Below are 27,994 nucleotides of genomic sequence, written 5' to 3'. Positions count from 1 at the left end.
ACATTTGATCAACTCTGGTTTATTAATGCATTTCAAGTAGTTCAAAAGAAATGATATTTTTACACAATAACTTTGGAAATTTCGTAAAACTTTCAAAGGAAGCAGAATGAGAAACGGAACAAAACAAAAAGTTAACAAAAAGACCATTAATTAAAGACACTGTATAAAACACAGGAGACATTAAAATCAGACAGTAGTACTGAATCCAAATCATTCTTGATTCTCTGTTTACATCACTTACACTTCAGTGCACATTTTCTCAACATCATAGCAACACATAGACAGAAACACTTCCCAGAGAGTATTATCCCCCCCAACACCCAGTATTGTCCACATCTTACCATATTAACAACAAAAGATAAGGATGATTCCGCAAAATAGATCACACACACAAAAAGCTTAAAAAATTTGCCAGAAATAATGGAAATTATACTTTCAGGTCTGACCCAAGAAAAAGCACTAACAGTAGCACCAGAAAGAAAAACAAAATGAGTAAAAGAAGCAACATAGGATTGCATTTTTGTCTTCGATGCAGTACATATACGCGAGTGAAGATTTTGTTATGAAATCACAATAGAATATTCCAAGGACCCATTTAGGAGAAAACATTGAAGGCATTTCTCTGTGAAGAGGCTAACTTGTTCGCTGTTGAGCCCTGCGATACTCTGCATAGAATCTATCTGAACGTTAACGCAACATCCTTACACCTTGCACAGAAAACAATGCTGAGCTGTAACGGTGCTCCATACAACTCTTCTGCAAAGATAAGAAAAATTCCACCACGTTTTTCGCTCCTAAAATAATTTTAAGAAACTATACATATATATTTTTTTATATTCTGCCAGTAACTCAACTGAGTATTCTGCACTCTCATCCATACATCAGTGAAGTTGACTCAAGTTCTTGTTGGAGACGACCGGAAAATATTAGATTATAATTAGTGTTTACTTATTGTTTAATATTCTGTTAGAAAATCTGAAACAAATTCTGGATTATAATATGAAAACTTGTGTTTGTAATATTTGATTTTCATGCTGATATATAACAATTATCATTTAGATTTCCTCCTACGATTATCATAAATTGGCAAGCCCTAAACCGCATCATTTCCAAATCATATCTTCTTTCGACTTCAGCAGTCCAGGCTGAAGACAGCGCTTGGATAAACTGCCAGCTCATGCATGGTTTCAGCCTTGGTAAAGATCACTGACACAAGTACACTAACTTCAGTCACACTGCTCTGAGTAGGCACATTTTTAATGCAATTACACAAACCAAGAGTGTGTAACAAGGGTAACAAAGTTCCTTGAGAAAATCCCAATCAGTAGGAAAAAAAAGGACAGACCAGCGGTGGATGGCTGACACACAGTGATTGTTCGCTCTGGTAAATGTCTGTTAACAGTAGCAACAAAGCAACAATATAATTAAAAGCTCTAGTTTTCCTCAATTTATTAAATTCCAACTGCAAGTAAAATGAATAAAAGCTAAAATCACATTTAAACCAGAAAGGCTCCTCATCTGGCTACAGAGGCCGAGAGGATCCAACTGCTGTTGAGTGGTTTTAACAGATTTGGTCATTTCTTAAACAACTACCAGTGTGTGAAATTCAAAAGTTAAAAAGGTGGGTAGGACGATCACAATGAGACACTTTTTTTCTGTAATAACTTCTTATATATACGCAATCCTCTTTGTCCCAAGAGTTAAGTTTGAACACATTCTCCTTTTTGCTGTAAAGACTCACTTCGTAGCACAAAGTGGTTGTTTTACAAGTGTGTGACAAAGCAACGAATCGGGGGGGAAGCTATGACAGAAAAAAAGTGTGATACAATCAGGTTGATAAAAAGCTATTCTCTCACCATATATTTCATCCCCAGACTACATCTTTATGTAAACTCAGCTGCGAAGCCACATGAACAAGAGTATACATATCCAGATAATCAATCTCCCCTCCATCTGATAACAGATGACACCATAATCTTGTTAAAGTCATTTATCTACATTCTTTTCATACAACCTGTCCTCTAAATCCCACGGCAGCTAGCGTGAACCCTTCTGTACAGGCTTCAGCAAGGAGGGGGCTTTACCCTGAAATACACATGCAGCCATCTTTTCCACTAAATACACTTGTTTGCGGTTGTTGTTTTAATAATCCTGAGAAAGTGAAATAAAACAGTAAATAATCATAAAGAAAATCCATTCAATTTGAAACACAGAAAAAAATAAAAAACCTACCACCAATGCTGAACAGTTTCACACTGAAAGAACATGTACGCTTTCGAAATAAAAAACCTTTTCATGGTGTTTTGATTTTAAACAATCTAATAACATTGGCAAAAAAAAAACAAATGAACTTCTCATTGCTGTTTTCAATGGCAGTAAATACCTATGTGACTTGCAGTCCTGCCATCGTGCTGATGATGGCAGCACTTCAGAGTGGAAGAACAGGAAAAGAAAAGGGATGACGGACAGAGGAGGGCGACTAACACAAAGCTGCTTCTCTCTCCTCAATTCTGTTTTTTTTTTCCTTTTTTTTTTTTTTTAAACATTCAAAAGATTAAGACCACATAACACAGATCAGTGAATTTCTCCTCCTCTCTTTCCTTGGAAAAGTTATTTATTTACTATAAAAGCTGTGTGAACCAATGCTAATCTGGCTCTCAGAGCAGAGGTGCTGAGCCAGTTTGTTAGGCCCAAAAATAAAAACACTCTGGGCTTTGTCCAGTGAAATCGATCCATTTGCAAGATCTTGCAATAGGTGGTAAAGGTAACTCTTTGGAGTGAAGTGCTCCCATTGTAGGCACTAGCAAGAACCAAAGCAAAGAGCAGACCAGAGTCTCAGCGTCTCATCTGTCCCATTTGATAGTTCTCTCTGGGCTGGCGGTAGTGGCGCTGGCCCTGGCCCTGAGCCTGTGCCTGTTGGTTTGCTTGCTGCTGCCGTCTCCTTTTCAGTGTACCTGCAGGGACATCAACATCTCGGTGAGGGTCAAAAAAAGAACAATGAACACTAGAAACTAATGCTGCTCCTTTTCCACGCCATCAGAAAGGTGCCCACAGCAGAAGATGAGGCAATAACATCTTTAACAGAGTCACATTTAAAGAGCCCCAACACAAACAACAGCAAAGTCTATCAACATGTAACATGTCTCTCCCTAAAAAGGAATATTCACCCACAGACTGACCACCTTAAAATTCTTAAAAGAAAACCTTTCCCCAGTTCTTTTCCCCCCAAACACTTGCATTTTCGCTAAAACTTAACTATTAAAAACATGCATGTGTTGGGCGCCGGCACAAACGGGAGACTGTTTATGCCAAAGTGTTTTGAATAGTAAGGTTATAGAGACAATGCATGTGTTTAGGAAGTAGTGAGCATACAACTGGATGAATGAAAATTGGATTATACTGCGTTGTGTGAAAGTTTTGTAGTTTAAATATAGTTTTGTTGTTGTTGAACACGGCCCCCATTTACTTCAATTCATCAGAGGGGGTGAGTAACGGATATACAAATGGTCCTTTTGTGGTTGAAGTATTCCTTTAAGCTGCACTCTACGAACTATCTAAAGTGGGAGCATGTGAACATACATTTAAATATAAACACATATGATGTACTGTACCTGGCAGTGGCTTCGGTGGCGGCAGTTTGGGGTTGCTGCTGGGGGTGTGGACGCTGCAGATCTTGATGAAGCCAGCCATTAGCATAATAAGAGCGATGCCCATCAACAGCACTGCCCACCAGTGAGCCTGGATAACAGAAGATATATGAAGGTCTAAATACAGGCGAGAAACATCACAGTGGACAGATCGTTGCCGTCTTTACACTGGGACACTCACCACTATCCACTCTGCAATATTCTCATAGAGTTCTGGATTGAAGATGGCTTTCTTCAGCCTTGCCAGAGGCCCGTCGGCGTCTACCAGACGACACCTCATGAACACATCACAGTAGCCCTTAAAGTCATTGCAGGGGGAGCCGGGCTGCAGCGTTGTGATCTTCTTGTTGAAGAATTGGGCCCATTTCTCCGAGCCTGTGCTGCTGCAGGTGCTGGGCTTCACTGAGGGCAGAGGGAGAGGGAGTGACCTTTGAGATACTGACTCACACATATAGTCAGTATATAACTCACACATTATATAATTATATATATACGTTATATATTATTATTGTTTGTTTGTTTGTTTGTTTGTTTATTTGTTTGTTTGTTTATATATATATATATATATATATATATATATATATATATTATTATTATTATTATTATTATATATATATTATTATATATATATATTATTATATATATATATATATTATTATTATTATTATTATATATTATTATTATTATATATATAACAATATCATAATAACTAATAACAGTCATTGATGTCAAAACATACATTACAGTGATTGTGTATTTTGATCCATGAACAGTTTTGAAGCCTGTCACTCACTTTTCTCCATGCAGCACACGTGGCACAACTCAAGTGCCTCATCCTTGCTGTCTTCGCTGGCACAGGTGCAGACCTCCATACCGTACTTCTCACAAATGGAACCAGAGCACACCTGGTCCAAATAAGTGGGCAGCAGAAAGAAATTGTTTAAAAACCAACACAAAGCTCACAAACTGCACACACGAGAAACGAAACAGCAAGAGGGCAACTTAAACCAACATACCCCATTGAGGCAGACTTGTGTTTCGGAGTGGCAAGAGGTGAAGTTTGCCTTTGGTTCTGACGCAGGACACAGAGGAGTAGCTCCATTGCACGAGCCCTGTTCGGCGCACTCAGAATCCTTTCTGCACTCCACATTTGAGCCCATGAAAGCACACTCTGGTGTGCAACATGGACCTTGGCTGGGACTGCGGGATAAGAATTACAAATATGCAGTCAAAAGTCAAACAAATGCTATGCTATTAACCCTGACCAAAGCCATACTTGTGCTAAATAATTATTTCACCAAATAGAGCACTAAACAAAAGGCAATGCTTTTCACAACTGACCTGCAGATTTTGCCAGGTTGGAGTTTGCACTTTCTGCCCTCCACTTCATTGGCATTATAGCAGCAGGGGTCTTTACACTGATCACTGTAGCCGCAGTCACACTCTTCTCCTTCTTCCACTAGTCCATTACCGCAGATAGGCTGGCCAGACTCTGTACACACAGACACAACAGCATGACGACATAATCTCTCTCACACACACAGACTGAAACAATGTTCGTAAGAGAGAATTTACCAACAAAACAGTCATCTCTCTTCTTTGTTAGAACAGCGGTTATATTGCGGATGCTGCAGATGGAGAACTTGTTATTGTTGAGCTTGTCCCCTGATGTGGCTCTGGCGTACATGATGTAGTTGCCCTGCTCCTTTTTGTCCTGCAACTTGGACTCTCCGGGGGTGCATTCGATCCCAGAGTCATGCTGTAAAACAGTAGGCAAGTAAAGGACACAGGGCAGAGAGACTTGAGAGAGATGCTTCTATTATATTGCACAGCTTGACAAGAGAAAGAAGAAGTGTACTGGCAAAGGGCAGCGTTTTAAATCATAGTACTTACAGGAGAGCCAAAGTTGTGCCCAACCTCATGAGCAAAGGTAATGTGTGACACCTTGGGAGGGACGTGGGAGGCGTAGTTCTGCACAGTGATGATACCAGTGTTCAGAGACTTCCTCTTCCCGTCAGAGTACATCTTGCTCTTCTCACAGATGCCACCAGAGCTTCCTGTGGTGGGAGAACACAAATATATACAAGAGCAGAATGAATTATCATACAATTTAAATACAAGACAAGATTTCACAGAGAATGTTATTTGTATTTCAACACTGGGTTAATTCACTGTTGCAGATTGAAGTTAAACAATGGCTTCACAATAGGTTCAATCGGCTTCAAAAGCATGTTTGTTCCTGTCGTGCACGGTGTTAAGAGTCAGGTGAAGTGGTCATTTGAGTCCTGCAGCTGAGTACTCAGCAGGTACCTGCACACACACACACACGCACGCACGCACGCACAATTATGTTACTAAAATAATCTCTTTTTTAAAATGTGAGCCATTTACCAGAGTTATAAAGTAGCCAAAAAACATGCATCCGCAGAACAATATGAACAATATGCAACAGAGAATATAGATTCTTAATTGGCTCTAATGACAATGTTAGCATTTTGTTTTTGTTTTTCTGTGGTCCTAATTTCCTAGTTTTGGTCATCATTTTTAAAAGTTCATCGACATATTTCATGTAGAGATTTTGAATAACTAGACACAACTCCATCACTGAGGATCTTGCACCCCACTTAGGTTTAACAAGTGAAACATAACCACTGACGTAAAGGTGACACACCTACAAGTCTGTATGGTCACATATACAAACTACCAAAAAGTAAAGTAAACAAGTGAAACATTACCAAAGTAAATAAACCATAGACCGAATATATAATAAACCAATAATTTGAAAAGTGGAAAGTAAAAGTTACAACCTGACCTGCCTGTTATAACGGCTCAATGCATTGCCTCATCATGTCTTGCTTCAGTACTTCACACACAGTTTGTAGTGATAGTTTACTACAAACACAAAGGTGTACCATATACCACTGTAAACATAACTGGCTAACATGGCTATATAAAGACGCATATTGTAATAACCACCAAACTATTATCTTAAATGGGACTCATTTACTGCTTTTTCTGTACTTTGAATGATCTAAAATAAAGAAGATCAAATTGAAAAAAAACACTGGAAACCACTTGCAGTCACAGTCAACAATAAGCATGCCTGCAGTGCTGCAGTTTTCCTAATAATCCATAAACCCAGTCATAAGGAGGCAACTTCAGCTTCTAGCCGCACAGCAACAAAGCCAGGAGACCAAAGCACTTAAAGCAATAAAGAATGTGTCCATTATGTGCAAGTGTGTGTGTGTGTGTGTGTGTGTGTGTGTGTGCGTGTGTGTGTGTGTGTGATAGTGACCTGATGTGGGACAGTTCTTTACTGACATATTCCATAAATACAATTTATAATGTCATTCAATGGCCTCTATGATTAAAAAAATGAATTAAAAAGTGTGTGTGTGTGTGTGTGTGTTCTCCACTGAAGCAACAAAACAGCTGGTCACATTGAATATGATACACATTAGTTGTGCTCGACCGGTATCCCTGATAGCTGTTCGTTCTAGCCTCCCTTTGTTCAGATAATCAGCCCCACAGCTCACTGCGGCCCATTCTCCTCTCCATCTCTTATACTCAATCGATTCTTTCCGCTTACAGCATTGCCAATTTGCCCGTATTGATTGTCTGTGTTTGTTGCTGTATTCTTCATATTGAGAAGGCGGTGTGTGAACTTATTCAAAGGTATAGAAAGGAGAACCATAACTATCGTTCATACAGGTTGAACCAAGACTTTTGTTGGAAGAGCGTGTATGAATCCTAACAGAGGAGGCGGCATTCCCTCTAGCATACATTTCCAGATAAAAATATTATATTTATCTAATATTATACTATTTCTTAGTGTCATTCAAGATACAACGCATCAGAATAGGTTTCAGTTAAACCTGCATACTAACCAGTTAACACATTATAAACTTCAGGGTAGAGCATGTTACTAATGCCCATGCCCCATTTCCACCTTCCACCTCACATTTGAGCCATTTTCAGGCACTTAAGTTAAGTATTGCAGCAGCACATGGGCAGTCCTGGCTGTATTTTGTTCAGAGGCCATTAAAGCTCACTTTCTATCCCTGCACCCAAGTCTGAACAAATGAGCAGGTTGTTAATGACTAAAACATAAATGAAATCTAATCAGTGTGACTATTTAACCACTTCTTATTTGTTCCATGACGACATTACCATAATGCTTGTGTTGCTATACAAAATAATCTGCAAGCCTCTTTTGTGAAAGGTTAATTGTTATATTTAGAGTCGTACCTTGGCAACAACAACAAAACACCACTATAAATTGCTCATTTTGGCATCGAGATGAATTATTTATGAATCTCAACGTTCACTTGACGTTTAACTCTTTTCTAAGAAAGGACCTTCTTTGCTCTCAGAATGTATTCAAGTTGGAGCATTTGGTCTTTAATGGAATGACTGAGAAGGTAAAGTTTATTAGGATCTATCAGCAACACAGGAAGTCACTACCAGGGTTGTGTGTGTGTGTGTGTGTGTGTGTGTGTGTGTGTGTGTGTGTGTGGTGTGTGTGTGTGTGTGTGTGTGTGTGTGTGTACCAACCTGAAGGAGCGCCAACCCATGCCAAGCCAAGAACCCCATCGTCAAAGTCCCTGTCCGAGAAGACATAGGCTAGGCAGTAGTCATCGTGGTTCTGCTCAGAGTTTAGCTCCAGAAACTTCTCTACTCCGATGTTGGCAAAGCGAAAAGGATTGGTTCTGTCTTTTTCATCGTCGGTAGTATTTATCTGAATAAAAGGAGAGTTGAAAAATGACACAACACGCGAGAGAGAGAGACCCCTACATTGACAGAGTAGCAGAACAAGCTTATAGACACTGCTAAGCCTTTAAAATGACAAATATTCACACTGGGGAAAGTCTACTCTACAGTGTTCACTGCTAAGCTTCACTCATATTAGCAGCTTGATTCCTTTAAGATCAGTTGTTATATAAACTGATTCTGCAGCACTTAGATTCAACTCACCCTGATCCTTTTAACCATGAAGCTGATATTTCGGATGCCCAGGAAGTCTGTGGCCTGGTAAATGGAGTCAATAGCCTTCACATGGCTGGAGATCTGTAGAGGAAGTCATTGTTTAGATTTGTAGTAAGGCACATGCAGCAGTGGAAAATAATCATATCATCATAGCTAATGTCCGTTATTTACTACTTATAATATAAAATTATATTCATAATAGTGCAATAATCACATTTACTGTAGTGCAATATTACATTGTATTTGATTTATTATCCCACAACCTGAGTCTGTCTACTTTGGGTGTTTGTTTGCAGAACTTGTTTTGTTTTTTTATTCTGTGTCTTTCAAACTGCACTGAGCAGGAGTAGCACTAATAATTCTGTTGTATTCTGTACAGCGACAATAAAGGCTTTCTTTTCTATTTCCACTGCATTGAAGACCCTAACATTTTTCACATTCCCAAGAAGAAGAAAAAAGGATGATTCTCTTTTACATTACATGTCTGCTAATCAGACCTTTTAGTAATTCTTTGATTGAATAGATCTGTGATTGAGTTTATCGGTTAAATGTACACACTGTGTGAGTACCTGGGCAATGACGGCCTCTCTTGTGCCATAGTATTTGAAGAAGAGGTGGTCAGTCTGGATGAAGAGCTGGCAGGTGTTTTTCTCTTTTGCCGTTGCCCTCTTTCTCCTCAGAATAACAGGAACACGGGAGCTCTCCTCCTCCTCCCCCTCCGACACACTGTTCACCCCCTGTACAAGAAACAACCATCAGGATCAGAAGATGGCCTGGGGACACATTTCCGTATTCAAGAAGTTGAGCTTGGCTTAAACATTGCTAATAATAAAAGGTGTTAAGATGGAAAGTGTGTACACCTGTGCTAAAAATACACACATGCTCGTACTGTTAGTGTAAAGTAGGTTGAATACGAGATGCTTTGTCCATCTGTGTGTTTAATTATGAACTAGAAGGATGGAGGAGGGGCTTTTGTTGTGTGATGCTGGCACTTACTTTGACCGGCTCCTTTACCGCAGCGGCTTGGTACTTCCACATCCTCTCATACACAGAGTGGTCAGCGCAGCCGCCCTCTGAGCCATACTTATGAGGATAATCTGTCAGATAGGGAGGAGATAAGGGAATGGTTTGTGAAGGGCTTACACTGCATCATGGATCTCTTTAGAATCATGTGTGGTGGGCTGGAGAAGATGAATCAGGATGAGTCGAGGAGTAAGAGTAGCTGCATTAAATAAAAAGCTTGAGCGATATGGTGCATCTCTCCGAATCCTCTCTCAGCAGCGAAAGGTATTCCCCATGATCTGCCTCTACCAATGATTCTCTATTCAAACCAGACTTTGTCCATTTTACAACTGCTGTGTAACAAAGTTCTGTCCAAGCTAGTACACTCACTGCATTGAATTTGAATGGGAACATGGGATGGGGCTTAAAACCAACGCAGGGGCGAATTCACTGAACGTCGAGGTGAAGGGGCAAATCTTTAAAACTTTAGCCATTTCAACGTGACAAATAAAAAATAAAAGTATTTGTGATTCACAATCCCAGGTTGTTGGTGTTTTCAAACGCAAAAATTTTGACTGTAAAATATAATAATAATAATAATAATAATAATAATAATAATATTTATTTATAGAGCACTTTTTAAGCCATAAGCACAAAGGACTGTCCAGGGTGAGGATGGAAATTCAAAAGCATAAGAAATATCCGGGACAATTGCAAGAGGTGAATTACTTATTAAAAGAAGATGGCATGATTTGAAGCGGTGCACATTCTGGGTGTGGCAGCCCTTCAGTTTCCAACAACTCTCTGAAGAAGGTGAGCGCTGATCTTTGTGTTACATTGAGGCTCATTTGCTTAGAAAGAGTCAAGTAATGCATATTAGCTCATTTAAATACGTGCAATAAGCACAAGAGCACTGAGGCACGTATTTGCTTGGCAGCGCAGTTAGCCGGTGTATTTCGCCTTTTGCGGGTGCTTTGAGAATTACACGGTTTCTTTTTTTTTTTTATCTCATTAGGGAAGGCTTAGTGGCTGCAAAAACCCCACGCAATCCTTTGGTGAATTCGCCCCCATGTGTACAATATGAATACAATTTTTAGTCTTTTGGTTTAATCCTTTCAGATCAACAAATGCCAAAACAACACTACCTTTGTTATAATAATTAACTACTCAGGGAATTCTCACTGTATATTCACAATCACAATCTCCACTGTGTTTATATCTGGACTGCACACAGTGTTACAAAGTGACAGCATTCTTCTGTTTTTTATATAAAGAATACACATTTCAGCAACAACAATCTGCGTCCCACTACACAGCACTGGCCACCTGGCTTCAGCAGCTGTCTTTACTGGATCACAAAAACAAGGTGTGATCAGTCTTACTATACACAATCACCAACTGTGCTGACAGTCACAACACAGTTCACCACTGGCCACACTCACAGGGTAATCCCACATCTAATAAAGTATAGATCAAAGTTTACCGACATCTCTGAAAAAAGCTATTTCAGATAAAGGAGGTATGAACAAACAGACTGATGACGAGGAATATATCATGTTTAATTTGGGTTTATCTAATGTGAGAATATTACAGGGCTGGCTCATGCTTGCCTTGGATCAGCCCCTAGTTATGCTGCTATAGGCTTAGACTGTCGGGGGACACCTCCCTGCACTCCTTCTCTTCCTCTCTCCTCCCCTCCCTCTCTTCTTCTCCCTCTCTATCTGTATGCATTTATGTAAATGTATGTTACTAACTCATCATCCGGGGCATCATCCCCGGAGTGTCTGTCTCTCATGTGGCAGGTTGCCACTGACAAAGTTTACGTCAGGATCATGAATCGTGACAGCGCCTGCTGCCCTGGTCCTGCTGGACACCGGGAAGCCTTATTGACATTTTCCTGGATTCATCCATACTTTCTCTTTTTCCAACACAACATAATTTCTGTCAAATGTTGTATTTGTACTATGTTGTTTATTCTGTACACACGACATCTATTGCACGTCTGTCCGTCCTGGGAGAGGGATCCCTCCTCAGTTGCTCTCCCTGAGGTTTCTTACATTTTCCCCCTTTAATTATGGGGTTTCTTTTAGGAAGTTTTTCCTTGTACGATGCGAGGGTCTAAGGACAGAGGGTGTCGTATCCTGTACAGTCTGTAAAGCACAAATGTATAATTTGTGATATTGGGCTATATAAATAAATTTGATTTGATTTTACATACTGACCAAGTCAAAAGAGCATTATAGTACGAGTTGTTTCAGTTAAGCAGCCGGTGCAAACTGCTGCAATAAAATTATATAGTTGACGTCAAGTTGTTGCTCATAACCAAAGTAAAAAGCAAATTGTCATGCAGTATGATGTCTTTTAAAGCCTAATGAGGGTCCGCTAGCCAAGACACCAAAATGGCTTGAACAATAATGAACTATAATGAACTATATCATTTGAAAGCACAGATACGCAAATAGGGAAATCAGATTTTAGGATGAAATACTTTTTAGCTAAATCCATGTGCTCTGATGAGATTGTTTTCATTAAAACTAATGGGTCACTTTCCTCTGAGCAGCTTGTATTTGCCAAACTTATGATCCCATCAATAGTAGTGCAGGACATCTGCCTGAATGTCTCGCAACTATTGTTCAGTAAAGAGAACAATCCGGTGCTGGTTACTGAACTGACTGGACACACACTGAAACAGCGCTTTCAACCTCTGACAATGTGTTTACAACTTTTTTCAGAGAACGCTCTCTTTGTCCCTACAGTGAATGGCTTCTAAGTCAACTGCTTATCAAAAGGCCCTTGCAATTTAAACAGAAGACATGCTGGTATTTACTGATACCAGCATCTAAAACCACAGGAAGACTTCTATCAACGCAACATTTCCCAGCTGGTCCGAGATATTACTAATGGCAGACAGACATGAGCCAAATCTTAAAAAGTAGTTTTATTCTGTGAGGACTATTTAGGTACCGCTCACACTGCCCATACAGTGAGCAAGATTTACAAGCATTGTGTCGTCTTAAAAGTCAATTAAATATCTTTAAATAGTCACCATCCTGACTATTCTTTAAAGAAGTGGCTTAGAGAATACAGTAGGTCTTTACGGTAATGAATGCATCTTTGCAGCTATTGTTTCCTGTTCATTTCACTGTGCATTAAGGTGCATGTGGTATTTTAGGAAAATGTGTTCATTACAGACTAAAAAGCTGTTGTACACTTTCAAACACATCCACACAAGTGTGTAAGGTTGCACCACACTCTACCCCCTCCTGAGATAAGCAGATATGTCCTCATGTAAAAGTGCAAAAATATTTGCTTAAATTTCCTTCAGCAGATCCAAAAAGTCTCTATGTCTATGTTTGAAAGTATGTGCGTGTGCGTGTGTGAGTGTTTGTGCGTGTGTGTGTGTGTGTGTTCCAGATAAGTAATCAGCAGGATAGAGTGCAGTGAATCAGCCAGCCTGAAGCCAGGGCGGGGTTCATATCAGACTCACTGCCTGTCTGTTAAATGCAGTTCTTTGGGCAGGAATTAGAATTCTTAAATCCCTGGATTGTGCTTCTTGGCAATACGAGTCATACATTTTGCTGCGTTATGCTCCAATACTGCTTCCAGTATAAATACTGACCAGCTTGTCTGCGGCCCAGGACCCCCCCAGAGCCAAATCCTGCTGCTAGCAGTCCGACAATCGTAACCTTGTCTCCAAGATTGTCAGGCTCATCATCCCCTTTACGTGACCACACTTGCCACACCAACACATCGCTGTTTTATTCCTCACAGGGCAAAAGCAATGTTTTGCTCAATATTAACATTCCCAAATATTAATCATCTTCCTTGGTGGCTTTTATCATATTATCTCAATTTTTTTTAACAACTCAGAAAAACTCAGGTAAAACATTCCTACAGGTTAAAGTATGTGTACTACAAAAAACAAGCCACATGTTTGCGGCATATCTAAAAAGGCAAGGAAGTCACAACTTTCCCTACAGTTGCATATTAGGTGAACATGAACTACCTCTAGATTACACAGTGTCTTTCAGTAGAGCAGGTGCAATGGTAGATACTTACGGATGTCATCCTCATGATAGATGACGGAGTGGAAGGGCACATCCTTGTTCTTTAGGTACCTCTCCGAGGGTTCGACGTAGTATGTTCCTTGGTGGGATTTAATGAAGCCCTCAAAGCGTCCATCAACCACAGAGCCATGGGTCAGTGTGCCCTTTTCACCTGAAGCATAAAGAGGACGAGGATGAGCAGAGGCAGACTAAACATATTCTGTCAACACAGCAAGCAACACAATGACGCACATCTGATCTAAACCCGATCTGTTCAATATGCACAATTTGAGTTGTTTTTGCATGAGTGTGACAAATGTTGTATTGTTTGCATTTTTAAAGAATGGTTATGGTTTAATACTTAATTATTTAAATTACACAAGTTTTGTGATAATTAAAGAGAATGATGCAGACTAATCCAAACTACTGTCACACAGACAAGAAGTACAGTGATCAGGTTTGAATAAATATACTGTAGCAAGGTGACATTTTGCCTAGTGCGCAACATGACCACATCTTAAATTTGTCAGGTTAATGACAAATTCTTGCTAAATTCAAACTAAAATCTGTAGCGTTCCCAAATATTAGGAATTTGGTCAATTAAAAGTATACAAAGCAGGAGGATACAGCTCAAACATTATGATTATAAGCATTTGTAAAATGTCTCCTTTGAAGTCACAATGTTTGGACTTGGACTTGAATTTATCATATGCAATTTGTTTAAGGTTCAAAACATCTGTGTGAATTTCCACAGCTTTATTTTTTAAACTCAAAATATTTCTTTTATCATTTCTGAGCTGATTGGACGATACTTATTGTAAGGCACCTTGCTCAATAAGATAAATATAAATATCTCTGTTGCTAGGTCCCCTTTCTCTTTGTTTCACAAACACTGATCACAACAGAACAAACAGACTTGGTTTTTTTTCTCTTGTTCATTTGAACTCAGCTGGAGATGGGAAGCAGAAAGACGTCCAGGAAGGGATTAAATACTGAAGGAAAACTGGATGAAGGGTAAAAGTACAACCTGTGTGTGTTCGTCTGTGATGTGACAAATACTGGACACATACAATATTGCATAATGCTGCAGATGAAAGCATTGTCCCTCAGTTGAAATGTTTGAAAAATCACTCAAGAGATGATATACGGGATGATACAATGAGACTTTACATTTCCTTTGAAGAACCTGCACTTCCGCCCAGGATTTATAGTATGGAAACAGCTGGACTTACCAAAGATTTCTCCACTGTAAATATGTGATGTATCAATGGATGTATCCTCTCCTGATACTTCAATGATGAGATCTGGGGAAAATAGAGTTGTATCTCTCTTCATCCGCAAGTTAAAATGTCTAAAGAGAAGAATAGGAGAAAATGTGTAATTAGCATAAGCATTTGACACCAAACTTTGTCACACTGACATGTTGTGGGTAACACACCCTCAACTGTGGAAATGTTCATGTCATGCTCTCACCATAGAGTTTTAGTATAAAGAATGACTCACGCTGGAAAGCTGCAACATTTTAGCAACTAAAAAAATCAGAATCATTCACACATTTTTCCTGCAGCTTCACAATGCTGCTGATCTTGTTGTTGTTCAGTACTGCTGTGCTCAGTGACTGGAAAAGCACATGAACATTTGTGCACAGCCATAGTACTTTTTTTATAATCCTCTCATTAACATAGCCATGTCAAAGGAAAAAGAAAGAAAAAAGCAAGCATCACATGAGGTGCACATGAGCCACTGGTTTACCAGAAACCTGAGGGAAGGGAGTATTTCAGAAGAATACACTCTTTACTAATCACATGGTTTGGTCTCAAAGTGTGAGCTTCCTCCAGAAAGGACTCAAATGATGTTCACATGTTCCTCACCCTGAGCCCTTTATGGATTGCACCATTTTTGTTTTCTTACATTGGTGCAACTCACAAAATGGCAAAAAAAGAATTCAGATTAACTGTGGGTTGATTTTTTTTTTTTTTTTTAAATCACCTGTCATTTCATAGGCAGGTCTTAGCCTCATAACCCAAGATTATGAATTTTCAGGAAGGTAACATTTTTTAGGAAGCATGCAAGGGTACTCACTGCCTCTGTGTTTAATCATTTATGTATTAATAATAATAATAATAATAATAATAATAATAATAATTTATATAGCGCTTTTCAAGACCTCAAAGCCGCTTTACAATAGTAGGGGAAGTGGGGGGAGGTATTGCTTTTAGTCCATAGTGTGGGTCAAGCTACAAAAACACTGGATCCTACATTTCCCAGAACCAATAATACATCATTTTGCCTCCATGCCTGGCAACTGCCCACGTCATTTAAACTCCTCCAGGATATCTGGAGTCTTCAGTATTTAGTCTTCAGTCCCAAGATCAGATAATGTCATCAACTATTTTTTCAGACTTTAGAAAGCATCATATGACTGTTTCCACATGCTGAGTAGCACTTCCCACAAATGGCCTTTATGTATAAAACCAGTGGAGTGGCCCTTTAAGGTCTTTGCGGGAGACAGACCAAAAGTAGAGGGTTATGTCCCTCTGAGCAGCTCAGGGACATGGCACACGATTAACAACTACTTAAGTCACAGAGGTTTTGCAGAAGCATGGATGTTCATGAGGAGAAAAAGGGCTGAGGATGTAAAGGCAGACTTACTATACTGCAGGAATGAATAAATGAAAACATAAATAGAGCAAAACCAAGAGAAAATGAGCACAAGAGACAGATAGCATCAGTGTGGAACATAAAATATTTGAGAGCGAGCTAGCAGATAAAGCTGGAAAGGTCAGACACAGTCCAGGATATCCCAGGATGACTCATCGACTTGCACCAACATTCAGTTTTTCCTTCATTACTTTGTTCTCATTTTAAACAAACACCTTTTGTTAAACTTATGATATCTTCCATTCAGTGGTTACCTTCTGTTTTCGGTTTCTGGAACTAAGAAAATTACTACTCTGTTGCCTTCGAAATCTGTATTTTAACTGGGAATCTGTCAGAAGATCATTTCAAATGGAGCCAAGAGAAGGGTAACAGAGAGGGGGGGGGGGGGAGAAAGGATTTTGAACAAAAAAGAGAGAAAACTGCTAAACATGTGGAACAAAGACTGTAATATGATCTACTCTTTGAAGTCTGGAAATAGATTTTGTATAAATTCCTCTGCTTGTTATTCATTCTGGCACACTCATTACAGTTCTTGGCCTCATCCGACCTTATTCATGGCCAGTACCGCAATCAATATGACCTCATGACTTCATCTATTCCCCATCAAAAGCTCAGTCAACCCATGACAACACCAGGACATGCTGGTCACAGACATATATAAATCCATAAATAGATTATTCCGTTGGAAATGTAATCCGCATAATCAGGGATCTGCTTTAATATGGTGTGCATAATGTTGCCTTCAAGTGGCTTATTGATTTATTAAATGATAGAGAACAATTTGTATCCAGTAATGGTTGGATATCTAAAGAAGTTCTACCCTCAGTCATTTGTAAATGTTTTCAAACATGCTTGTTTATGTTTAAATTAATGAATTGCAGGCAAGATCTCTCAGATACATAAAAAATAAATTAAAAAAACAGTAAAAAAAACATTTGCTCACAGTCAACCAGTCAATTCTTTTTTATTGTTTTACATCAAGACATGATTTTTTAAATCAAATTTAGAGGTCCACAGTTATGGAATTCACAGAATATGCCACTGAAATCTTTGTTAGTGGTACATCACTACTTATTCTGTTATGGGATATGTTTTTTCTCTTTTAATGTTGTGTTTATGCTTGCTTGTGAGTTTTGTGTTACAGATATTGTTTTTACTATGAGTTCTTGTATTACGTATATGTATTGTGTATCCTAATAATGTGCAAATAAACTAAACAAAGGCATTTTGAATTCTCATTTTAAGAAGCATTCCATATAAACACACAAATTGAACCTATGTTTTATCACTCACACCCCCCTCCATGGCAACTTCCAAAAAACTGAGGACTAAAAGAAGTCAGCAACAGCTACAAGTGATGCTTATTCTGTGAATTACTATAACACACTTGAGATGTGGGTTGCTCTTTATATAAAAAGCTATAAAGCTTTATTTTAAAAAAAGAAGGTATTTTGACCAAAGGCCCAGAATCCCCATATCATTAGACCATGATTTAAACAGAAACGCCAAGCCTATCTTACACCAAAGCTGCAAGCCTTTGCTAAGAGCCCATTACAAATAGACACCTACAATATGAATACTAAAATCCACTCTCCTGTTTGAGAATGCCCCCAGACAATGTCAAACCCTTTGAACCAAACCACAATAAGTACCCTGCATATCTCCTGACACACAAAGGGTCTGAGGCACAAAGATGGGCTAGCTTATTTATTTAGTGTTTAAGGACATATGATTACCAATGAATAAATATACAATCTCATTATGCATATTCCTCTCAGGAAAAGCACTACATTTCACAAAGGGTCACATATTTTGTTTTCTGAACTACTTTTGTGTTGTATATATACCAAACAAGTAAGAATAAACATGAGTGGATTCAAATTAAGAGAATATTACAAAAGGGAAGGGGAGGAATTGACATGAATACATTTGTGACAATAACTCACTGAGAAGGTAAAAAAACAGAAACCCAAATGGTCAACTGTTTTACAAACTGAAAAAAGATAGAAAGTAAGAAAATGGCTGCATCATGTTCCAGACAAAACATTCAGGAAAATAAACATGGCTTGCACCAGACAGGAAAAGCAGAGTCTGTGGATCAAGTCAGCATCTCACTGAACCAGTTGACAGATCAATTATTTAGACATATCCCAAATGCTGAACATACTGATTCAAGCGTCTGACAGTCACACACCTTACTCAGTAAGCAGGCCAGTTTGAGTGCCCTCAAGCCATGTCTACAGAGATGGTAGGTCTACAAAGAGGCCAATATCTACACATATTATATCTATTAACAATCAATTTATTAACTATATACCTGTGTTGGTTATTTTTGGTCTGCTACCCGTGCCATCGCTGAGCTTTTACCTTTGAAGTAAGAACACAAGTTGACCCTGATTTAAATGAGCTGTGTTTGATTATCAGAGAACTGGACTACGATCACAATTAGAGAGAAGATAATCTGTGTTAATCTTCTTGTGTGTGTGATTGCTCCATGTGTCAGTGATAATTAAACTTCAAAATCTGTAAGAATATTACGAAGCCTGCTACGTGAGCCTTGGGCCTCTGAACACCACTGAGCTCTTCATATTGCAAATCTTTTAATATCTTGATGTATGACAAAGCATCAGTCATTTATTCCTTTTAAGATGGACTCTAAAGTCAAGTATGAATTGTATCTTCCCCCGAGCATTGTATTATAACCAATGCTTGTAAAGAAGCCCGACAGACTGTCTGCCCAGCCTTGTTCTGTCACCTGATCCAGTCACAGTTACTCATGTGAGTGGGCATACACAAGAAAGCGATTGTCTTGTTACAAGAAACCTCTATCGCATGAAGAACATGTCTAGATAATTAAGTAGTTCTTTAACTTTGTGTATCTTGATAGAACGATATGGTCATCTGCCATATCGCACATAAAAACGGAATTTGAATACATTGGAAATATTCGATACATCGATCCCCCGGCCCAATTTCACAAATGCAAGCGAGTGCACAGAGGGGAGTGTGTGCCTGTGTTTGCACCTGCTGTACACACTCATCATCCTAATGAAGAAATAAAAAAGAATAGCTTTATGACCACTGGCTTGGTTCTGTTAATCACTATTATGGAAAACACAAATGCTAATGTCCAATATGATGTCAGTCAACACAACAGGCTGAACACCACCGAGTTTTAATCAAAACTCTCGGACACATTAAAAAAAAAACAATAAAAATGTAATATTGTAAGCATCACAAAGGTGATATTTGTTTCAACACTATGATATTGGCTTGTGCAAGGGTATATGATATTGTGTCCACCCTGGTGATGCTGCAGAGAACAGGACAATTTATAACTAGAGACAATAATGTGAAGCAAAACTTCCTCTCTTCCTTCCTCTACCATGACGTCAACATATGTCAATGAAAATTAAAAACATTTGTTGTAAATGTCATGTTATATCACAGCCAGATTATTACATTATTAAATAACTCGCAATAGTTTGACACTTCCTCATTATTCATCATGTCTTAACTGCTTATAAATCTCTCATTAGCTCCTTTCACACAGCCTGTTCAGGGCAGGAATGTCGGGCCGTTATTTCGCCTCATCGTTCTGTATAAAAAAAAGGTACAAACATGGAATGGGGGACAGAGCATTTTCCCCGTTAAACTGGCAACGGAGGTAGTCACAGAGACAAAACAACCTCTGTGTACAAGGGACAGCCATTATGAAGGGACTACACGCACACACAAACACTATACGCCAATGCTGTTGTGTAACACGTCACTCCTCTTTTGCTCCCGGAATGCTGGCATGCCATCTAAAAATCACACACAGTGGCCGCCGTCGTTTGGTTCAGTGTAAAAAAGCAAAGTCAGCATAATGTCGGATCTTCTTTACGGCAGTATTGACGAACCGCCGTGTAAATGGGGCTATTATGTACTTTTACTGTTCAGTGAACTGGACTTGAGCACACTATATTGAACATATTTGGCCTGCTCCTCTATAGGTTATGGTTGGTGTAGTACTAACACTCTTTCCTGTGCTACTTAAAGCATCCATGAGTCAGTTTACAGTAAATATACTGCAGGTCCATTTGGCCAAGACTCAGCGTCATACTGCAAACCGTCTCCAATTCATCTCCCTCTAAAAATAGTGTTTATGTCCTCTTAGGACACTACAGTGTACTCAGACATCAAACATTATCATATTGTATGACGCTGTGGTTACCTCACCAATACAGGCAGTGCCAGCTGTTTCTCCCAGATCAGCAAAGACAGGAAAGAGCACAAAAACACAGGAAAAGAATCTGTTTGACAGGGCCTTGATAACCCTACAACAGACAAGCTTGGTGAAGAGGAAAGCAGGGAACGCCTGCTAAACAAAACAGTGCTGCTGAGGTAAATCTTTGTTATGCACTTCAACATGGCAAAAAATAAAAAATAGTAAAAGGGAAACGCAGACAGAAAAGTGATCGAGACAGAAAGGGACAAATGGAAAGATGTCTCCCATTGGTAGAAATGGCCCCATTAATAAACTGGGATTACAAGACAGTATAGTAAAATATACTTTAATTGTGTGAGAGTGTGTGTGTATACTAAAGAGCTGATATTCATGTAAAAAAATAAAGTCAAGGCAAACAAACTAGTTTGCATTTTCTATGTTATGTGTTGAGGCATTATGTTCTAAACTGGGGTCTAGTGAGAGAAAGTTGTCGTAGCACTGAAACACCATGAAATAAGTTTTAGCCATGTTATCGGGTCCTTGCATCATCTACACTTTTTGACTCATAAATGTAAAACATTTTATTTTTCTTCTTTATTTGGTAAAAATTAAACCACCAGTCTCACAAAGAATTGCCTCGAGTATAAAATCATCAGCTACGTCACTGTGAACATTTTAATTTCTTTTTCACTATTGTAAGCAATTTTATTTCCAAATGCATTACTCGCATACATTCTGCTGCAGGCAGCCCACTGTCCCTTTAAACCAAGTGACGAGAACTCAGCTGATACTGAGAACATTTAAACAGTGTTACTGCCTAAAATAATCTATTTGCAAAACAGGGGTGGCACCACTGTAAGAAGTGAAAAGAATACCAGGGGACACCACTGTCAGAGCTAAATACAAAAGGGAAGGATTCGATTACAGCTTGCAATAATGTGGTTAGTCTCGTCTTTTCAGAGATTTAAATGACCACAATGTGGCGGTCGGGGCTCTCAGAGAAGCCTGCACCATAGTGCCAGGTATCTTTTTGACCGGGAACTTTCACGCATATAGACTAATGCAGAGACAATAAATAAAGATCCTATCCTGTTTTCAGATAACAAGGCTGTCGAGGAGTCTGAGAGACACCTGGACAGAGGCAGCCAATCAGAAACCTGGATAATAATCATCTATACAGGAAACTGAGTTACCAGGTTACTCTGTGTTCCATGTAAACATCTCATCCTGAATATGATCAAAACTACGATACTAGTGTGCATGCAAATACTCTCATATAGACAGGCAGCTCCTCAACAGTTGTGTTTAAAACAATTACAAGAACAAATGTAAACCTACTATCACTCCCAAGTTAACTGACATGTTTTTAAATACGGAGGCCAACAACAAAATGTGCGCTTTTTTGAGAAGAATTTAATTGTGAGTGTGAGTGTGTGTGTGATTAAACTCACCTCCCATGTGCATGGAAGTTCAGCTGCACAGTCCTGTCTTGAGGAGAGAGTGCCCTCTTGGCTCTCTGGTGACTGTTGTGCAGGGCTTCTGTGTCATATGATAAACCCTCATAATGGCGAATATATTTGTCCAAGGGGTTCCCAAACTGACCTGAAAGAGAGTTCAGTGGCTCATTAACATTTGTCAACAAACATTTTGACAGAACAGATAGATACAAGAACTTGCAAAGTGTCTGTTTCCACAAAACAAGTTCAAAGAGAACATTTAAATAATCACTTCACGTTTTGATCCTTTTGGTGAATCTTGTTTATAACTAATGGACTAACAACTTCTGTTCATCAGAGCATACTGTATATGACAGCAATAAACTTTCTTTTTTTTCTAAAAGAAACATTAGGCAATCAACAGCAAAACAACTGCACCGGTACATAAGCAAGAACATCCACAAGGCATTGCACATCTCTCTGCAGATTGCACAGACATTTTGACTTTAGAAATAATATTAGCACTGGCTCTATTCAAGTGTGCTAAACCATGACAGGGAGCCATCATAAACAATCCCAGGACCCTGAAACTGACGCACCAAAATGGAATTTCAGCCATCATTTATCTTATTCTTTACCTGTGCCTTTCTGAATTGTCAGTGTCTTTCATGAAACAAGGTCAATGGAGGGAGGATGTAAAACAGGGATGAACCTCTACCATAGTGGCCAGCTATCCTACAAACTGTCACTCACTTGACGTGTTTGACAGGCTTATTCAGCTTATAGATGTGACCCCACAGAGGTAATCCTGCCAGCTTTCATACTGACCATTCCTTTGTTATTTTCACAAAAACAAAGAAAGTCAGTTTAAAGCGCAAATGAGGAGCACATGATGCACATCAGGTGACCAAGGTTCTGTTTCAGGGCTACTGTATGGCATTGTGCGAGAACAGTGACTGAATTGGCTGCAGGCTATTTAAATGCTAATCTACATTCCTAAGGCAACACAGAAAGCTACTAACTAAATATCCATCTGAAGTTTTGGGTCATGATAGGAAATGCTCTGTTGTGAGCTACAAAAGCAGCCGTAATAAGTTCATTAGCAAGGGCTCCATTTAAAGTGCTGGGACTGACACTCAGCTCCAAGCTTTTGTAGTGAAAGATATACATTGCTAAGAGACTCACACAAAGCGAAAGGGATAAGATAGGCTCTCCATATTCCCTGTATTTGTACACCATTTTGTTTATTACTGTAGGGCTTCCATGTGGTGGGAGTCACAACTCCCCAAACAGGGAGTGACTGTACAAGGCCAGTAGCAACTTGTCCATGAATGTAGCAAGAACATATTCCAACCATTAACCTTCTTCTTTAGCCCTTCAACAATGAAAATACTGACAGAAAACCAGACTGAACCAACAACCAGCCTGAAAATCAACAAAACTGGCTTTGGGATGAGAGAGCGAGGCCATAATTAGTCAGGGAATATGTTGATATTTTACAAAAACAAGCAATGCCAGCTAAGATTGCCCAGAAGTGCCTTCTCAGTAGGATGTGACAACTCCATTAATATGTAATATTGTGACAGCACATGCTGATTCATGAACAGAGGGTGGCTTGAATAATAACTTCGCAAAAAGTCTAACATTTGTTATATATTAGACCATTTCTGTTCACATCGAAACATAACATTTTTTAAAAAGACAGAATGTAGACTAGCTACATCCTAATGTGTTGTTCTAATAGAGTACTTTTACATGCACAATAGCATCCTGGTTATTATCAGGTCTACTGGAGTAACCTTTTTCCTTGAGCATGTAAACATCCCATCCTGTTTTCAGATACCCAAATAAGCCCTCATCACAGTGACACAGACAGAGAACGAGAAGAATGTCGAGGAGTCCGAAACACACAATCTAGCTATTTCTTTTTCACTATTGTAAGCCATTTATTTCCAAATGCATTACTCGCATACATTCTGCTGCAGGCAGCCCACTGTCCCTTTAATCCAAGTGACGAGAACTCAGTTGATACAAATCTGAGAACATTTAAACAGTGTTACTGCCTAAAATAATCTGTTTGCAAAACAGAGGTGGCACCACTGTACACAGACTGGCCTAGACATAAACTCACCTCGAATTGCATGTCATTTAAAACAGAATCAGAAAGAAGTGAAAAGAATACCAGGGGACACCACTGTCAGAGCTAAATACAAAAGAGAAGGATTCGATTACAGCTTGCAATAATGTGGTTAGTCTCGTCTTTTCAGAGATTTAAATGACCACAATGTGGCGGCCGGTGCTCTCAGAGAAGCCTGCACCATAGTGCCAGGCATCTTTTCGACCAAGTATAAAAACCCACTCAACACAAGATCTATGATGTTCCCTCACATGTCTAGGGTTAATTAAACATTCACATGTGTAGACTAATGCAAAGACAATAAATAAAGATCCTATCCTGTTTTCAGATAACAAGGCTGTCGAGGAGTCTGAGAGACACCTGGACAGAGGCAGCCAATCAGAAACCTGGATAATAATCATCTATACAGGAATCTGAGTTACCAGGTTACTCTGTGTTCCATGTAAACATCTCATCCTGAATATGATCAAAACTACAATACTAGTGTGCATGCAAATACTCTCATATAGACTAGGCAGCTCCTCAACCGTTGTGTTTAAAACAATTACAAGAACAAATGTAAACCTACTATCACTCCCAAGTTAACTGACATGTTTTTAAATACGGAGGCCAACAACAAAATGTGCGCTCTTAACAAGATCATTTCCCTGAGTCAATACTCAGTGATGGTGGCGCTAGGATATTTTTCAAATTCCCAACTGATCATGACTGAATAAAATGAATTTTCAAAAACTACAAATCAAAAATATAAAAGACTTATTGGCTTAAAAACTATCATCTCCATATAGAATGTAGTTCTTTCTATAATAATTGTATTAAGTTCAACGTATCAACTCAAAACTTACCTAAATGGATTCATGAAATTATTTGAGGTATAATTTTATTTGATATTTAAATGCATTCAGTTGACCAATTGTTTCAAACAACGTTAGAAAATGGTGCATTTTATTTTATTTTAAGAATTCTACTTAGTTGTTGTTAAAAGAATCACTAAATACTTTAGAGTTAATTTCTATCACCCCTCTTTCTGAGGCACACACCTTTTAAATTATATACACTGAAAAAAATACACTGAACCTTACTTTATTTGGGCCTAAATAGATTATCTCACTAAGACGCAGTAGCTGAGATGTCTGGACAGACAGCAACAAAAGCTGAGAAGAATCAGGCAGTCAATCTCACTGTTTTAACGCTACGTCATCGTGATTTCAATGCAATCCGTTTCAGCCTCAGTGAAGTGCAATTTTGACAGAGAGGAAACCGCTGACAGGAACAGAGGAGGTGGTAACAGCATGCATCACAACTGATCTGAGCCGAGCACTACCATTCATGTTGGGTGATGGCAGGCCGGCTAACAGGGCACTTCAGACGCCCCATAGCTCAGTGCAAGTCAAGTGTCTCAATGTACTCAACGTGTGTATCAGTAGTGGGAAAATAACAGTAAGAGGGTTGTTTAAACCTGCAAGTATCACGTCTGACCAAGATTGTCCATTACAAAACTCCATGCTACATTACTCAAGAATAGTCTTTGCAACATACAATCACTGTACAAACAGGCCAAGTAACAGCAGCTGTAACAAAAGCGAGATAACCTGGTTTATCTGAAACACTAACTTCTTCAGCAATGTTCACAATCCATATTTAACCACAAATAGCTTTTCCAATGTGCCTGTCATATTGATTATACCTTTTAGGGTTCACTGGAATGAAACCAATTGCTAGGTATTTGTAGCTATCAGGACAGCTTTTGTCCCACTTTCGTATTCCTTGAGAGCATATAAACTGTTTCTCTCGTTTGTGCAAATGGCCCCTTGTTGCAGCTGAAGCATCGATATGTGTCTGTCTGGTCAATGAATGGAAAGATGTAAGGTAAAAGTAGAGAAAGGGAAGGCTTTCTCTCCTAAAGTTCACACTTCAACTCGCACTACTGCAGAAGAACTTGCTGTGGTTGCTAATATGCCAGTCAGAATGCAAAAATGATGTTGCAGCACTCTTCCTAAATCATGTCTTGTACAGTGAAAGTTTTAAAAACACACACTGTTAGTTTGTGTATGAATAGACAAATGTGTAATTAAGCACCATGAAACACATCTGAAACAAGCCATACATTTAGGTTTTGTTAACATTAGTCAAATAATTTAATTATTTGTAGTGAGTGGTGCTCCATCTCACAACATGTGGAGTTTAAGCACAAATGCACCAACAATAAAGTCAAAGTCAACAACATTAACCTGACATCTCAGCAGACTGTTTTTATAAAAAGTGATCAAGCCTACATTCACCAATGCTTAATGAAGACAATGTGGTTGTTCTGGTGGCTTATGAATCTGAGCAGCATCCTTATAAAAACCTCAGTGATGTCAAGGGTTATGAAGGTTATACATTGCTGCATTGAATCACGTTCCTGTGACCATATTGTTTAGATTACTTCCCAATACCAATTTATGCACAGTGCACACAGATTAAACTTGCACTTTCAGTTATTTTTCAATGTGTCTGTTTTGATGTTTTGTCATAGTGATTGTGAAGCTTGGTTGTATAACTATATCTGGAAGTATTGTAAAAAAAAGTCCTCAGCATTAAGTATTTTATTTTAATCGTCTGGGTGGAGAGATACAAATCTTCAGGACAAATCTAATTATTTGTATTTTCATTTAATCAATTACACCACAGTGGACATTTTGCTCTGCTTGTTTGACAAATGGTGACTCACTGAGAACAGGAAACTATGATTGAAACTATAGCTACTGAAATTACAGCAAGCTTTTATCTACATCAAAACAGTCTTCAACGGGACAATATGTGACACTGCTTAGATATTATGATGCATTAGATCAAATGATTGTAAGGTGGTTGAGTTGTAACAAGCACCTTGTAATTTAATAAAAGCAATGTGTTTTTCTCCCCCCAATAACTTTTAGCTTTATACTCATCCCTTGCAATAACAGGAAAAGGAAATCAAGCAGTTTGAACAACGCCCGTGGACCAAATGAACTTTTAAGTTAATTAAAAGCTCAATAGTGGGGGAAAAAAAAAGAGATTTAGTTTACATAGTTGCTTCTGGCAGTTGTAACGTTAATAGCTGTCAAACATTGAGGCAGCGCAGCATATTATATATCTATATATATAGATATATAAGCAAGTCAGCTGCCAGTACTAGCAATTATTTACGTATTTGCCAGGGCAGCTAAACTAAATGACAAGCTAGCCTTAATAGTGGTTTTGAAATGATTAAAACGCTGGTAAACATTTCTGTAACTTCCGAGTGTAACTAACGTTAGCTACATTCCGCCATTCAAATGGTCTGTTTGTAGACGTTAGCGTCAGTTTACCCCCCCCATGAACTGTCAAAAAACAGGCTGTTTTTCTGTGAGAGTATACAACCAGTTTCACCCAAACGTAATGAACTTGATACCTCATCGATACAGGCTGGTAAACACGGGTTAGTAGAAACGCAACACTTCCGTTACCATTAACATTAGCCGGCTAACGTTAGCTAGCAAGTTAGATAGCCAGAGTACAACTGCCTGATCCGATTAGCGCTAGCTCTACTGACGATCACTGAACACTTTCCTTTCCGTGTGAATCAATAGAAAACGTACCTGTAATATCTTGTAGGCAGCAAAACATGAGAATTAGTTTAACAAATATCATATCGAAATTCCCTGTAAACCCAGTAAACTAGCTAAGCAACCCAGCGATGCCGCTGATTGATTCTTGTTTCGTTATCTTTCACTTAAAGGTATAGTCGCCCTCTCTAGTTAGCTAGCTCCCATCACAACACCAGGCTCTGTCTGTCTCCCGCAGGCTGACGTCAGACAGATACACTGTAAGACTGTAAGACAAGCCCTCCTTTCCGGCGTGTGTTT

At 38.9% G+C, this 27,994-nt stretch overlaps 1 protein-coding gene across 1 annotated transcript; it reads right to left on the bottom strand.

Annotated features, from left to right (window-relative positions):
* Window positions 1–3: 3 nt before the first annotated feature.
* On the bottom strand, window positions 4–27,976 carry adam10a (ADAM metallopeptidase domain 10a). The gene is made up of 16 exons (XM_029457429.1): window positions 27,728–27,976; window positions 22,004–22,154; window positions 14,914–15,032; window positions 13,695–13,853; window positions 9,630–9,730; window positions 9,203–9,370; window positions 8,622–8,714; window positions 8,202–8,385; window positions 5,541–5,704; window positions 5,223–5,406; window positions 4,989–5,139; window positions 4,664–4,847; window positions 4,441–4,552; window positions 3,829–4,049; window positions 3,612–3,738; window positions 4–2,954 (listed from the first exon to the last, which is right to left on the bottom strand). Exons 1-16 carry the CDS (start codon window positions 27,777–27,779, stop codon window positions 2,836–2,838), a joined length of 2,289 nt encoding a protein of 762 aa, XP_029313289.1. The 5' UTR covers window positions 27,780–27,976; the 3' UTR covers window positions 4–2,835.
* Between the last annotated feature and the right edge of the window lie 18 nt (window positions 27,977–27,994).

This window comes from Cottoperca gobio, chromosome 3, assembly GCF_900634415.1.
Source record: "Cottoperca gobio chromosome 3, fCotGob3.1, whole genome shotgun sequence".
Classification (NCBI taxonomy): domain Eukaryota; kingdom Metazoa; phylum Chordata; class Actinopteri; order Perciformes; family Bovichtidae; genus Cottoperca; species Cottoperca gobio.
Note: the sequence above shows the minus strand (reverse complement) of the source record. Positions and strands in the feature narration are given on the sequence as shown.